Here is a 15306-nt window from a genome sequence, read left to right on the forward strand (position 1 = left end):
TTTGGTTGCAACCCGTCCGGCTTGTACAGGATCCTTCTGTCCCAGAACTGGTCCCAATGCCCCAGGAATCTGAAGCCCTCCCTCCTGCACCAGTTTTCCAGCCACACATTCACCTGCACTATCTTCCTGTTTCTGTACTCACTAACACTGGGAGTAATTCAGAGATTACTACCTTTGAGGTTCTGTTCTTTAATCTTTTTCCTAGCTGCTGATATGCTGCCTGCAGGACCCCAAACCTTTTCCTACCTATGTCATTGGTTCCAATATGGACCATGACTTCTGGCTATTCCCTTTCCCCTCGCAGAATGTCCTGTAGAACTCTGAAGCTGCTAACAGTGACAACCATACTCTTTCTGAGGATTATCATTGTAGGAATAATGGATCAGGATTTAGGTTTGTTTCTAGAGTTTTTAATATATGATGCATAATTTAGCTTTTGAATCATCCTGCATAAATAAACTCAATTTATAAACATCAGCCACAGCTCACTCAGTAGCAGAAACCAAGGATAGCACTGGTTGTATCTCTTAGCTCACCCCAGTGATACCAAGGAATGCACAGGCAATCTTATGTCATCAAAACCTATAAAATTCTGTCAGGTCTGGACAGACTAGATGCAGAAAGGATGTTTCTGATGGCCGGGGAGTCCAGAACCAGGGGTCATAGTCTAAGGATAAGGGGTAAGCCATTTAGGACTGAAATGAGGAGGAATTTCTTCACCCAGAGAGTGGTGAACCTGTGGAATTCTCTGCCACAGAGGGTGGTGGAGGCCAGTTCATTAAATATATTCAAGAAAGAGTTGGATATATTTCTTGAGGCTAAAGGGATCAAGGGATATGGGGAGAAGGCAGGGACAGGGTACTGAATTTGGATGATCAGCAATGATCTCATTGAATGGCGGAGCAGGCTCGAAGGGCCGAATGGCCTACTCCTGCTCCTATCTTCTATGTTTCTATGTTATTACCAATGCTACACTAAAACTTTACAAACACACTGCCAAATAACTTTAGTTCTAGAAGGTACTACATTAAATTGAAAATGTGCTCTTGGCATGTTTCAATGTTAAAATCAGCTCTAGAAATAAGGAAACCTGCCCTTAATGACCAAACCAGGAAAATACAGAAGGGTTCTATATCTTAAAGAACATTTGCTTATCATGGTCAAGTCTTCTGAAGCCATGCACCAAAATATTTGTTGAGAGTTTAATCCTATTATTTTGGGTTGACTACCAATTTTGACCAGCTTTTCCAGTGATCTTTCTTTGAGTATACCTTTAGATAGAATTAGGAACTGACTATAACTGAAGAGAGCTTGGTTACCCTGTAGAGTAGAGGAATATTATAGTCAAGAAGTAAAGATATTTGGAAAATGTGAAGGTGGTTTATTGGAACCAGCTCCTGGATGTCATAAAAGTTGTGCAGGTTTTATTTGCATGAAAATAATATAGACAGTGAATGTCTAAAGGCTCCTTTTATGTGTTTAGTTTACCCATCACTTGAATCTGATGATGATGATCCAGTTTTCAAATCCAGATCCAAAAAGAGGAAAAGTGCAGATGATACACCTTGGAATCCTACAGGTACCTTTGCAACAAGTGGGGCTTTTAGTATTTGGAGCATTTAAACATTATTTTATCACATGCTGTTTCTAAAAATAATAGTTAATCATTAGTAATGTATTAATAAAATATAATTGTTTAGGATTCTGAATTTACAGATGATTTTTAATTAATTTCTTGTGAAGGGGTGATTATTTACTTATATCTCATTGGTAATTTCTAAAATGTGTGAGAAAGTTCATGTAACAAAATGGTTTCCTGATTATACCAGCCCTCATGACAGCCTCCATTGAAATCCATGTAAAATTAAAAGTACAGACAAAACAAGTTACTTTCACAATCATTTTATGGTATAAACAAAATATGTCATGGCTAATCATAATTTATGATTTCTATATGGAAATATTTATCAATTTATAACTGGCCATGACAGATCTGACTGTAAGAAGATATATTTCACTGCATCATTATGTAGTAAGATGATGAATTGTACACAGTTTAAAATTAACCATCAGATAGTGTCATTGAATAAAACTGAGAGAAAGTATATATTTTATTGTGTGTCATTTTTTTAATTACACATATTCTCCCAAAATAAATACCTTGAATTACATTTAAAACGCTGAAATATATGACCATTTTTTTGATGATCCTACTGTTAAAGAAGTTCCCTTTAATAAATGAAAAATAAATACTGTAGTATTTAGCAAGGACTTGGGGAACAATAAAAACTAAAAATCTCTACTGCTAGGACCAATCGTGATGAGACCCCTGATTTGTGGAGCGGATGCACTAAAGGGGATTATCCCCGCCTAAACTGATTGCTGACTCTTGACCTCCATCCTGATAGGGCGATTTACATATTTATATTTTTAACTTAAATATTCTTGGGTAGATACCTTTCTCTTTTTACATACCTGTGAAGTTACCTCCCCCTGTCATTTATATAATTTTTCAAATTTCAAAGGATCAAAATAATTTGTGGCACATTTTTACTTATATTCTGATATGCCAAATCAAATATGATTTGATGGCACACTGAAGGAAATGGTGTAACACATGTGCATTGTTCAATAATTATATATACTTTTCAATCCCAGTCATATCATTAACTGAGAACAATTCAGTTCATTTTAAAACGAGTGAGAAAACTTTTTAAGGATGGCATATCTTTACTTTCAGTGTTGTGAAGCTTCTACCTAACTAATCAAAAATGACATTTGGCGAAATGCACTCTAGATGAAGCATTACCATCATTATCCAAATTAAACTATCGGATTTTAAATAATAAACAGCCTAAGGGTATGCGCAACATGCAACAATTGCAAATAAATATTTTTGTATTTCTTTAGCCAGAGTTACACCATCTGTCCCTCGGCATGACAGACCAACACGAGAAGGGGCAAGAGTTGCCTCTGTAGAAACTGGATTAGCAGCAGCTGCTGCAAAATTATCTCAACAGGTGAGTTCCTTCAAAGGTTTCACGAACAGAATACATCGAACGGCATTTTTAAATCATGCTGAAAGAGAGCCAGGATGACACACATCTGGTCATAGGTATTCATTTAAACTGTCACACAAGGTCGTTTGTTCAGAAATTAAAGTCAATCAATCTATTTGTAGAGTTCTAGAGTGCAAGTTCTTTTATGTTGAATACATATTGCTGAAAAATTAGCTTTATAAATTGATAAAATATGCAGTTTTTTTTGTAGTTAAGTTAGGAAATGGAACACCTCTGCAGTTTTAAAAATCAATAAGAAACTTTGTATAACGTTATTGGTATGCATGGCTGTATTTTATTTAGAATGACTACAACCTGTAGATTGTCAATTGAAACAAGTTTAAGAACAGGTTTCTCTGATCATGAATACATTATTATCTAATTGTCATGAAATTAAGCATTAATGAACGGTGTATCCATATATGTACACATAAAATATATACATATATATTTCACAGCAATAATTTTTATCATTACATTTCATTGTAGGAACAACAGAAAGTCCAGAAGAGAAAATATACCAAAAGGAAGGTGTCATCAGATGACTCAATCAAAATCCCTCAGGAAAGTGCTTCTACAGAAATGAAGACTGACAGCCATGCAGGTAGTTTAGTGGATCATGAATATACTGCTGATGCCAGCATATTTGGTACAGAAACAAGTCAACCGAGGGTCTCAATCTATGTCTCCAGGTGTGTTTCTGACACAGAAAAGACCACCAGTTCTACCCAGCTCTAGTTCAGCTAAGGTTAAGTTTAAAGGAGCAGGCAGGGGATAGTGAACAGGTAATAAACTGTGTTTTTTGGAAGGAGACCATTATGTCGCCTCACAAACACAGTGGGGGTGAGATTGGAGCTCATTGTGCCCATGTTCGAGATGGAAAATTGGGACGTTGAGGCTCAATTTAGGGGGAAACCTCCCACTCCCGATCAGCGTCAGAAACAAGCTGGTTTGGGCGCTGTAGAGGCATCCTCTATCAGTCTAAAATAGGAAAGAAAATGTAAGGGGCCTAACATTTGTTTAGGAACATAGGAATAAGAGTAGGCCATTCAGCCCCTCTGCAGAGATTCGCATATCTCTGGTAAACAGGATCGAGTGCAAACCAGTATGATGGGTATATTGTGTTTAATCGGAGTTTAGGATGGAATATAACACACTAGTAATACAGCAAAAACACACGACCGTGACAGGTAGCTGGTACTGGACCCGATTGGACAGACGGCTGGTGTGCGTGAACAGTCCTCTGGCTTCCGGCCTCTCTCTCGATCCTCTGATGGTGAGTGTGGGATCACTCTCAAAGGAGCGTTCGACCAGCCCAACTTCTCTTTGCAACTTCTGTTTGGCTCTTCCCTCCACCGTTTGTGTGGGCAAGCCCTTGGGGTGTCACTTTTATTCACTTTTTAGGGGTGGGCCTGAGGCCAAGTTATTGACAAGACCATTTAACCTGTAGAGGTTCCTCTAAATCCTCAAAAACCAATGACAGCTCAAGTTCTTTGTCTTGGTTCTTGGATGAAAGCCCTCCCCAAAAGGGGGTCTCATTACCTCATTCAGTTTATCTTATTGTTTAATCTTTCTGAAGGTTTTTCCTTTGGAAATCATGTCTTATCTCCCTTGTCTCTATCCTCCTTGACCCAGCAAGTACAAGGCCCGGCCCTGTTCCCCTTAATCATGGCCCCAGCCAGAGCTGTCGCTCGTTAGCCAGTCACTATCTCACCTTCATCTAGCAAATGGCCCATTCTAAGATGGATACCTTAGCCTCCTCAAATTCCTTTCATTCTATGTCTTTTCCTAATTAACTTTTAATTATCTTCACAAGCAGTTCTGCTAAACAAACTCCAAATTCTATCTGTGGAGATTATAATATGGTTATTAGTAATAGTAATGGAAGAAACATAGGTTGGGCCTTCACTGACCAAATTAAAGATACATTAACAAAGTCAAAACCCTAACTTACAAACAACAGGTAACTAGCCTGGCAGGGCCATCCTATGGGCCCCCGTGTGGAATGTCTATGTTTCACCTAATCTAACTGATTAAAAAGACTGTCTCAAAATCTAATGCAAGCTTTCCAGGAAAACAAAACTTATCATTTAAATACAGTATTTTTCGTGTAGCCATATACATTTGTAGGCACCCCTAGTTTCTAACACCTCGAACCTGTTCCGCCATTTTATGGCTGATCTGTACCTCAATCCCATTTACCCTCCTTTGATCCATATCTCTTGATACCCTTACCTAATAAAAATCTGTCAATCTCAGCCTTGAAAATTTCAATTGACCCAGCATCCACAGCCTTTTGGGGAGAGAATTCCACATTTCAACAATCCATTTTAGGACCCATTCCTGAAATTTGTTTACCCTGAGTGGAGGAGGCGTTGTTGCTGCTCCATTTAGCATTACTTGGTTTACATGTGGCCTAACCAGTGGTCGGAACGGGATTGCTGGAGGCCACCACCAAACAGGTAAGTTTTTACCTTGATGTGCTCCTTAGCACGACTGTGAGCCACTGCTCGCCCATGCTTGGTCCCCTCCTGATTGCTTCCACCCTGCCCCTCCAGACCTACCTGACAGCTGGTACTGTCATTGCTTTCCCCAACCCCGCCCCCCCCCCCCCCCCCCGGCCAACAGACCTACCTGAGGGCCACTGCCAGCATTGCAGCGGCCCAACATTCATATCCACTTCGCCTGCGAGCTGCCTGGGGCATGCGGTAGGTGTCCAAGCTCTCTAGTCTTATTAAAGTAAGGTCCGAGCCCCAATTTCGATCTGTAATCGGGCCTACCTGTTCCAGCACAGATCATGAACATATTACGTTCCCTGCGCCCAGTTTGAAGCAGCAGAACCAATTTCTAACCCAGTATACTTTTGTGATGAACAACCCATTTTTCAAATCTGGGCTTATTTTTTGCCACCAGAGACTTTGAGGTTCTCCAATTGGTTGAGGTAGTAGTCCTGTCATTTCTAGAGAACAGAGTCTCAATATAGTTCAAGGAACAGAGGTAAAACAAGTTTCCCCCCGATATTTTTTAGATAAAATAATGTTATGACAAATTACATTTCTCATTGAATGTGATGATGCTTGTTCCAAATCATACATTTGCTTGAGGGTGCATTTATACTGCAAGTTTAGCATTGGTGTAAGCAATTTCACTTTGCAACAACAACAAACTGGTGGTGTAAATTGGGACTCAGAGCCCAACCTGTCCGGAGTGAAGGAGACTGCAGCTACCTGGAGGAAGTTTGACACAAGATGGAGTAAAAATCCACTGCAGGGTCAATCTGCTTTGCAAAGTGCAGGATGGCTCTGTAGGGCCCTCTGGACCTTTGTAAATCTACTTGTCCTTAAATTTACGATAGCAAAACGCTGCAGATGCTGGAAATCCGAAATAACAACAGAAAATGCTGGAAAAACCAGTGCTTCCGACATGTCTTCCTTTTTCCGCAACCGAGGATTCCCCTCTACCGTGGTTGACACGGCCCTCGACCGTGTCCGTTCTATCTCCCGCACTTCTGCCCTCACCCCTGCCCCTCCCTCCCAGAACCACGATAGGGTTCCCCTTGTCCTCACCTTTCACCCCACCAGCCTCCACACTCAACGGATCATCCTCCGCCATTTCCGCTACCTCCAAAGTGATCCCACCACCAAATGCATCTTCCCTTCCCCTCCCCTTTCAGCATTCCGTAGGGACCGCTCCCTCCGAAACACCCTAGTCCACTCTATCACCCCCAACAGCCCTTCCCCTTTGCCTGGCACCTTCCCGTGCAAGCGCAGGAGATGTAACACCTGCCCCTATACCTCCCCCCTTCCCACTGTCCAGGGCCCCAAACACTCCTTCCAGGTGAAACAGCAATTTACTTGTACTTCTTGCAATCTAGTATACTGTATTCGCTGCTCACGATGCGGTCTCCTCTACATTGGGGAGACCAAATGCAGATTGAGTGACCGCTTCGCGGAACACCTCCGTTCAGTCCGTAAGGGTGACCCCGAGCTTCCGGTCGCCTGTCATTTTAATTCACCGCTCCATTCCCACTCGGACCTCACCGTCCTTGGCCTCTTGCATTGTTCTACGGAAGCTCAACGTAAACTCGAGGAACAGCACCTCATCTTCCGATTAGGCACTTTGCAGCCTTCTGGACTCGATATCGAGTTCAACAATTTCAGATCATAACCTCGGCCCCTATTACATTTTTACTTATATTTTTTTCCACCCCTTTGTTTTGGGTCTTCCCTTCCCCCCCCCCCCCTTTCCTTTTTTTTCTCTCTCCCACATGGCAGCTGTCTCTCACCCTGCCAGTACACTTCACACCTAACCTGAGCTGTCCTTTGTCTCCACTGGCCTATTACCATCTCGTCTGGTTTTGAATACCTCTTAATGTCTCTTTTACTTCTTTTGTTCTATCGCAGCCCTGCCTTCGATCTATTTTATTTCCTTTCCAGTTTTGAAAAAGGGTTTCGACCCGAAACGTCAACTCTAATTTCTCTCCACGGGTGTTGCCTGGCCTGCTGAGTTTTTCCAGCATTTTCTGTTGTCCTTAAATTTAAATGTTTACAGAGCAGACTATCACTAACTTCCAGTTACATGACAAATTTTAAACCTAATGTTTGTCTGACTCCATTTCAACATTTGGGCTGGCAGGCTGAATTTGTTGCCCTTTGATTGTTTGCAACTTTGGCGTTCTATTTGACCTTGAGCTGAGTTTTCAACCCCATATCTTCTCCATCACTAAGACTGCCTACTTCCACTCCATATGATTGTTACACTCAATTACTCCAGTGCCCTTTGGCCAGCCTCCCACCCTCCATCTTCCATGATCTTTAGTTCATCCAAAACTCTCCTGTCTATGTCCTATCTGTCACCAAGTCCTGCTGACTCATCAATCCCCATCCCTGCTAACGTACCTTGGTTCCTGGTCCCACAAAACCTCAAATTTAAAATTCTTATCCTTGCGTTTAAAGCCTCCCTGGTCTTGTTCCTCTCTCTCTTTATGTTCTTCCAGTACTATACCCCCCCCCCTGCACCTCAAACTCTCCGGTCCTCTGACTCTGTGCACCACCTCCCGTCAGCACCCCCCGCCGCCCCACACGCTTCCTTTTGTCCTACCATTGGCAGCTATGCCTAGGTCCCACTCTTTAGAATTTCCTCCCTAAACCCTTCCAACTCCTTTTCGTCATTTTTTTTGTTTTTACATTTGGTCCAGCCACCAAGTGATAGAAATGGCAGATCTCAGGGCAGCACACCAACTGCTCCACAACATAAACATATACATCAATCAACCAGGAAAAAAGACAATTTTCACCCAACAAAAGAAACAATGTTGTACAAATCAGAATACTTAATGGGAAGCAGGTTTACTAAGATTATGTTACACTGAAAATTACGACCTGTTTAACTCACTTGTCATTAGATCATCCTTACTCCTATATAATAAAATCTAAAGTAAACCACAGGCCCTGTAGTGTCCTCTATGTCTCGTTCAAACTTAGAAGTAAGAAGTATTGGGGGTAATGGCATTTTTATACTTTTGGAGTGAGTCTTGAGTTTCCTTGTGCCAGCAGTAAAAATATGATATAAAGCTGCTGGCAATAATTAACACTCATCAGTCCAACCTCACTTGAATCATTTTTTCTTGCAATGCAGCACCTGCATTTTATTTAACTTTTTTCCCTGTCCTGCCAGTTCTTTTAAATCAGTGGAAAATAGATCAGAAGTACAAGGGGCTGTAAATCATACTTCTTGCATGCACTTAAATGCACCTTTTTTCCCCTCCATAGCAGTATAAACAGCCAGTATAATACTACTGGTAATACTCTGGCACAATCTGTGCAATAGAAGCATAAGTTACATTATTTCAAGTACAGTTTGCAGTGAATATGAATTCATAACTGGAGTCAGTATTCTCAGTTAGAGATTTTCATGTAACCTGTTTTAGCAAAGCTATTTTCTGAGGTTGGATGCAAGGAGATAAGGTAGAGTACAAGACTGTAGCTTAACTGCAGACCTGGGAAGACTCAACTGAACCGCTGGATGCAGACTGGGAAATTATTCAATTTCCCAGCACTTTCTGTTCCCAACTTTAATGAGATACAAAGTTATTTTTAAACCTAAGCTTACGGTTATTGTTCTATCTATTTGTATTTATTGTGCAATACGTTATGCAAAATTCTAAATAGTCAGAAAAGCAAGTCTTGTTCAAATCTATGTCTTGTTCAAATGTTTTACCTAACTATATAGCTAAGTTGAACTCTGCAGGGAACAGTTTATACCTTAATTTCTTAGTAACTGTTGCACTTAGGTTATTAAGTTATGGAAATACAATGATTGCACCACAATTGTTAATCTTTCACTATGAATCTAAATCAGCTACATGGCCATTGATGGTTCATGTCAGAATAGAGGACCCAATACGAAATAACCCATCACATGATACTCTTCAGTGATTACAAGGTTGTAATCTGGTTTAAGGATCCAGGTGACAGTCAAAAATTACTTAAGCTTTCCTCTTTTAGTGTATATCATCTTCTGAATCTCCTAATTAGATTATTGCCTTACTGTGAGTAATTGGTGTTTATTACCCTCTATATCAACTCTGTATTCTGTATGAGTGTTCTAAACCTATTTTGTTTCAATGCAAGTTTTCTAATTACGTGAAAATGTAACTGATGTGTCATCAGTAAGCCAAATTTCTGCCTAACATTTTTTGCTCAATAGCTTCTGGAATGTAGAAGTTGAAATTGTATGAAAAGCAAAATCTAAAGATGCTGTAAATATGAAATAAAAACAGAAAATGATGGAAAAACTCAGCAGATCAGCCAGCATCTGTGGAGAGAAGAAAGTAGGGTTCATGTTTAAGGTCAGTGTTTCGTTGTCAGATCTGACAAATGGTCATTGACCTGAAACGTTAATCCCATCTTCCTCTATCCACAGAAACTGCCTGACCTGCTGAGTGTTTCCATCATTTTGGGCTGAAATTTAATGGGGAAGGGGGGGTGGGGGCTCTGAGGCAGTCGGGAAACCGGGGAGAACGGGTTTTCCACAGCCCCTGCTGACTTTAACTTATTTGAATGGGAAGCCTCCGTTTCGCACCTGCAGCCAGCCAGATTGAGAGGCTGGCTGGCTCCGGGCGGGTAGGCCTGCATAACTAGGCCAGGCAGAGGAGGGAGGGAGGAATCGCATTGGGGTCGGGCCGGGAGAAGATCGAGGGGTCAGGTGCCAGGAGAAGATTGGGCTGGGGGTGTCGGGGGTTGGGAGAAGATAGGGGAGCCTGGCCGGGAGCGGCAAGAAGATCGAGGGGGAGCAGGATGGCAAGAATATCGGGAGCTGGAAGAGGATCTGAGGCCGGAGGAGGGGGGTGATCGGAGGCCTGTGGTGCGGGGGGGGTGCGAGGGGCCTCGTGGGGGTATCGGAGGCTGGGAGGGGAGTCCTCATGGGGGTATCGGAGGCTGGGAAGGGAGGCCTCATGGGGGTATCGGAGGATGGGAGGGGAGGCCTCGTGGGGGTATCGGAGGCTGGGAGGGGAGGCCTCGTGGGGGGATCGGAGGCTGGGAAGGGAGGCCTCATGGGGGTATCGGAGGCTGGGAGGGGAGGCCTCGTGGGGGTATCGGAGGCTGGGAGGGGAGGCCTCGTGGGGGGATCGGAGGCTGGGAAGGGAGGCCTCATGGGGGTATCAGAGGCTGGGAGGGGAGGCCTCGTGGGGGGATCGGAGGCTGGGAGGGGAGGCCTCGTGGGGGTATCGGAGGCTGGGAGGGGAGGCCTCGTGGGGGTATCGGAGGCTGGGAGGAGAAGCTTCGTGGGGGGATCGGAGGCCGGGGGGTGGGGGGGTGCGGGACATGCTCCGTGGGGGAATCGGAGGTCTGGGGGATGATTGGAGGCCTCATGGGGGCGGGTCTGCGATTGGGCTAGGCAAGGACCCTGGATCCAGGAGGTAGGTGTAAAGGCACTTATCTCCTGGATGCAGCAGTCCTCGCCTTGCTGTAGCTGGCAGCTTTTACAAGGTGTGCAAACCCCACCAGCTACAGTTAAACACAAAATGGAGGTTACAGAAGAGTGCTACCAGCCTCATTATAATATTTAAATAGCCGTCCCACCTCCTGGCAGTGGGTTGGCTGCCCGCCCCATCCTGCTCCCTTTCCTACTTCCGTTAAAACCTGAAGTGGGTGGGTTGGAGGCGGGTTCCGGTCAGGATTCCAATTTTTAACACTTTAACTACCCCCACGCCCCCAACCCACCCGTGGTTTTAGGTTAAAATTCCCCCCTTTCTGTTTTTATTTGAAATTGTATGAACTGCTTTAGAGGTGCATTGAGTCTTCATTATTACAGAATATGTGCTTACGGTAAGTTCAAATGTAATTTGTAAAGGTAGGTGGGTGGCTGTAGATGTGAAACAAATTTTTTATGTATGTTAACACATGTTCATATATCAAGTACACTAATTATATATGTTATTATTTTTCAGGAAAACGGTTAAAGAAGGGAATGGCAACCGCTAAACAGAGACTTGGGAAGATACTAAAAATACATAGGAATGGAAAACTTCTTCTGTAAAGTTAGGAATGAGAAATATTTTCAGTTAAAATATATTGGCCTGACACTAACGCTGTTACATGTGTGACGTAAAGTTAACACATTTTAGATCATTCCAGGTTAGAGACAGTGTCCATTTAAACTGTTTTTACAGACCTTTCTCAGTGGGAGTACGGTGCTTTTGTGTGGTACTCTGGTAGGTTGGCGCCACTTGGTCTGTAGCATAATTGGAAATGCTTGCTAGTGGCATTTAATATCTATCAAAGATGCCACAGCAATCCTCTTAATTCAACTGAATCTTCTGTTGAAGCATCTTTTAAGCATTAAATTACAGATGGTGAAAGAATAAGTGAATCTGGAAAGATTACAATTTTTTGAAGAATGTCAAAAACAAATTTATAAGAAAGGTTGTCCTTATATGCACAGGAGAGGGTGTTATAGAGTACAGTAATAAACTGCTGCCTTTAACCTGAGTAAATGGATACTGTTTCTATAAACTTGTTTCTCAGGCAATTCCACATTTCAGATTTAAAGGAGCATTTAAAATGCTTTTTCATAATATACAAATCCTGTAAATATGGTCAAAATACTAATCTTTATTGCAAAGTACCTTTGAGTTATAACTCTATGTACCCATTGCTCTATTACCTTTTTTACATTTTCATCTTTTATGATAAAATGTTGTTTCTTTTCAGTTTGTTCTTATGATAATGGAACTTATTTTTTATAAAAGGCATTGCCTGAAAAACAAAGACATTATTTTGCGTGGCCTTGCAAAAATAATCTCTTGTAAGTAGTCACAGTACATCAGTAAAAGTAACACATTATAGAGAAGCTTTGTAAATAAGGTAACACTTTTGTTCTATATGAGCTTATTATTTTGAATTTTGCATTATAATGCAATATGAAGTATTTTTGGTCTTAACTGGTGAAGTGTTTATGTGTCTAAGTCTATGTGACTTATCTGTAATTTATTAATATTTGTAGCTTTTTATATTTGTACATTTCTTACATGCTTTTTTTTAAATTTTTCAACTACTTGTGATGTCTCCTTTTTCCTGAATTTGTTACATAAAATCTGGTCTTAAAGGGTCTTTTTTTCTCTAAATCATTGGTGAATCAAAGTTACACAATTTTTGGCCTTTTATGTAGTATAATAATCCTGCCATACAACCTGTGCTTTTCTTCTATGTATATATTTATAATTTAGGTAGGTAATTCGGTAGTTCTTTATGAAAGCCATTCCTTTTTGCCTAGTCTAGATGAGTTATAGCTACACTGACATTTTTTTTATTATTTACAAACTTTATTTTAAAAAAGAGTTTCTGTATAGGATTAGCTAAAAGTTTAAAATAGTGTTTAGTTCATTTTGGTCACAAATGTGTGTTAACTATTTTGATTTTTATGTGTCATTTTAACATTTGATATCTTTTTATGCTGCACATCCAAACCATCAGCTATAACGATGTCTCTTTATGTTGTAGAAAATAAGCTCTCAAAGAAATTTATATCAGTGAATTAAACATTGGGTGAGAAAGGCTGCAGTTAAAATTAACAGTGAACCTCAGGAATTAAGTAAAATAGGTTCCAGCCGTCAGTGCACCTTTTGAGTCTCACAATATCTTGTATATGGATTTTCTTGGATACTTTGCATTGTTTTTGATAAATACACCTTTCAATTTTAAAACAGAAGTCTGAACGCTTTTAGTAAATGACATGAAATATATATTAATCATCTCAACATTTTTAACAGTTTTAAAGCTGCAATGTGTATTGTATTGATGCTCACGGCATTTTAGATTCAAGTCGGATACGTCTTTTCTATGTCTCTGAACGTACTGCAACTTCATTATAAAATCCTTTGTAGCTTATTAAGAAAATAAGATATTTATGTTACAAAGTAGCGCTTGTGGCCCTAGGGAGAGGGGAATTGTGATTTAATAAATTGCATTTGTTAAAACTGCTACTACCACTGTTTTTGAGGCGAAAGCTGCTGTGTTGAAGTTGCAACTGACCTCCAGAAATCAAAAGCCACCTGAGTTCAAACCAATGGTGCGTGCATCAACATATATATAGAAAAGAAAATTGTTGGCTGGGGGGTGGGGGGAGGAGGGATGAGACCGAGTGGTAAAGTGGGTTAGACACACTGGCCTTTCACCACGTAAATTCAGCCTACATTGAAGGAAAGAAAGATTGTTCTGGCTGTCGGCTGTAATGGTCCTGTGTGTAAATAAGTTTGGGAAGATTCAACCTAATTCGTAGTAGATGTAGGCCCACAGCAAAAAAACAGCTCTTAATTTGGTACCAATAGGTAACTTGCCCCACTTTCAGAATAGCACTCCTTACTGCACCAGTGTGACAGAATAACTGGTGTGGGAAATAGAAACTTCACACTGGTGCAGTAAGGAATGTTATTTTAATGTTGGGGCAGAGTGGAGAGAGCTTTAAAAGTATTCAATTTCCCGGCATTAACATCCCTTGCTGTGATAAGTGCAAAAAATAGTGTGATGATAATTGTAAATGTTCAATTAATACATACAGACTACACAGTAGGAGATATGAATTAATTAAAAGGAGTAATATATAGATATACAATGATTATTTTAATTCAGTTCATGTAAGCCAGAACGAAGTATTGTTTAACAAAAATGTATATGTATATTGAAATACACCTTAGTAACTCAACCTAAAATACAAAACTGCAGCTTTAACAGACTTTGTTGCTGTTGATAGCTGATCATACAGTACTTCTTATTTGGTTGCATTTGACAATAGCCCGCAATCATTTATGTAGTCTACACATATATTGACAAAAACCCGTGACAAGCAGCACTCTGCTATCCATTGATATAATTCGAGGCAACATTTCTCACAGGTTTCTTTTGTATTTATAACGTTTGATCCGTTTTCACATGGCATAATATGCAATAAATTGGAAATGGGGATTACAAAGAAAAAAAGCTTTCTTCTTCTGAAGTTGTTAAAGTATGCTGTTTATTACTGTGTAATACAGTAGGAACTATATTTGTTGGCTGATAAAGGACAGATCAGTGATAGCCAGTCTATACTTTGCACCATAGTTCATGTTTGTATTCAATTTTTATAAGTTCCACTGCACTATAAATTACAACAGAAACACTTCTTACATTTTTATTTTAGCTATTATTGTGTACATCGTCAATAAAGTAAATAACCTGTATAGAATGTGTTTTAAAACTGTTAAAAATAAAATCTACATACTCTTCTGTTTCACAAGCCCCTTGCCTTTTCACTTCCAGACAATTTTTTAAAACACTAGTCATTGCAGCACTGTTCAATGATGTACTATTCTTACAAGATTAATGCTGAAACAGTGCGGAACTTTGACACAAGACTGCATTATGGTAAAAGGTGAGAAGTGGAGACATTACTTCTAAGCAGCAGATTAAAACAAAACGTGTAATTCTTTGTTTGCACATTACACGTGAATACAAGGTCTTTCCTGTATATGTCATAATTTAATATCATCAATTGATATGTGATGTTACTCATGAATACAAATAGGAAAAAAAATGGTATTTTCACCACTGGGCGGAAATCTGGCGGTAGTGGTTCAGCCACCCATTACACACCCCGCAGAAATCAATGGAAAGGAAAATCTGATGGGGTGTATAATGGGCGGCCGATCGCTACTGCTAGTTTTCCACCTGGTGGTGAAAGTTAAAATCTACCCCTATTTCTCTTGCTG

General features: G+C 40.6%; 1 protein-coding gene across 1 annotated transcript in view; it reads left to right on the forward strand.

Annotated features, from left to right (window-relative positions):
• The window catches only part of phf2 (PHD finger protein 2), a 143227-nt gene extending 128399 nt beyond the window's left edge, over window positions 1-14828 (forward strand). The window contains exons 20-23 of the mRNA XM_086001691.1: window positions 1484-1579; window positions 2911-3020; window positions 3549-3663; window positions 11512-14828. Of these exons, the coding sequence (XP_085857817.1) occupies window positions 1484-1579; window positions 2911-3020; window positions 3549-3663; window positions 11512-11600 (410 nt within the window). The 3' untranslated portion in view covers window positions 11601-14828. The remainder of the gene's footprint in view (window positions 1-1483; window positions 1580-2910; window positions 3021-3548; window positions 3664-11511) is intronic.
• The last annotated feature ends 478 nt before the right edge of the window (window positions 14829-15306 follow it).

Source organism: Somniosus microcephalus, chromosome 11, assembly GCF_052327205.1.
Source record: "Somniosus microcephalus isolate GS21.2 chromosome 11, FLI_Smic_1.0, whole genome shotgun sequence".
NCBI classification, from domain to species: Eukaryota; Metazoa; Chordata; class Chondrichthyes; order Squaliformes; family Somniosidae; genus Somniosus; species Somniosus microcephalus.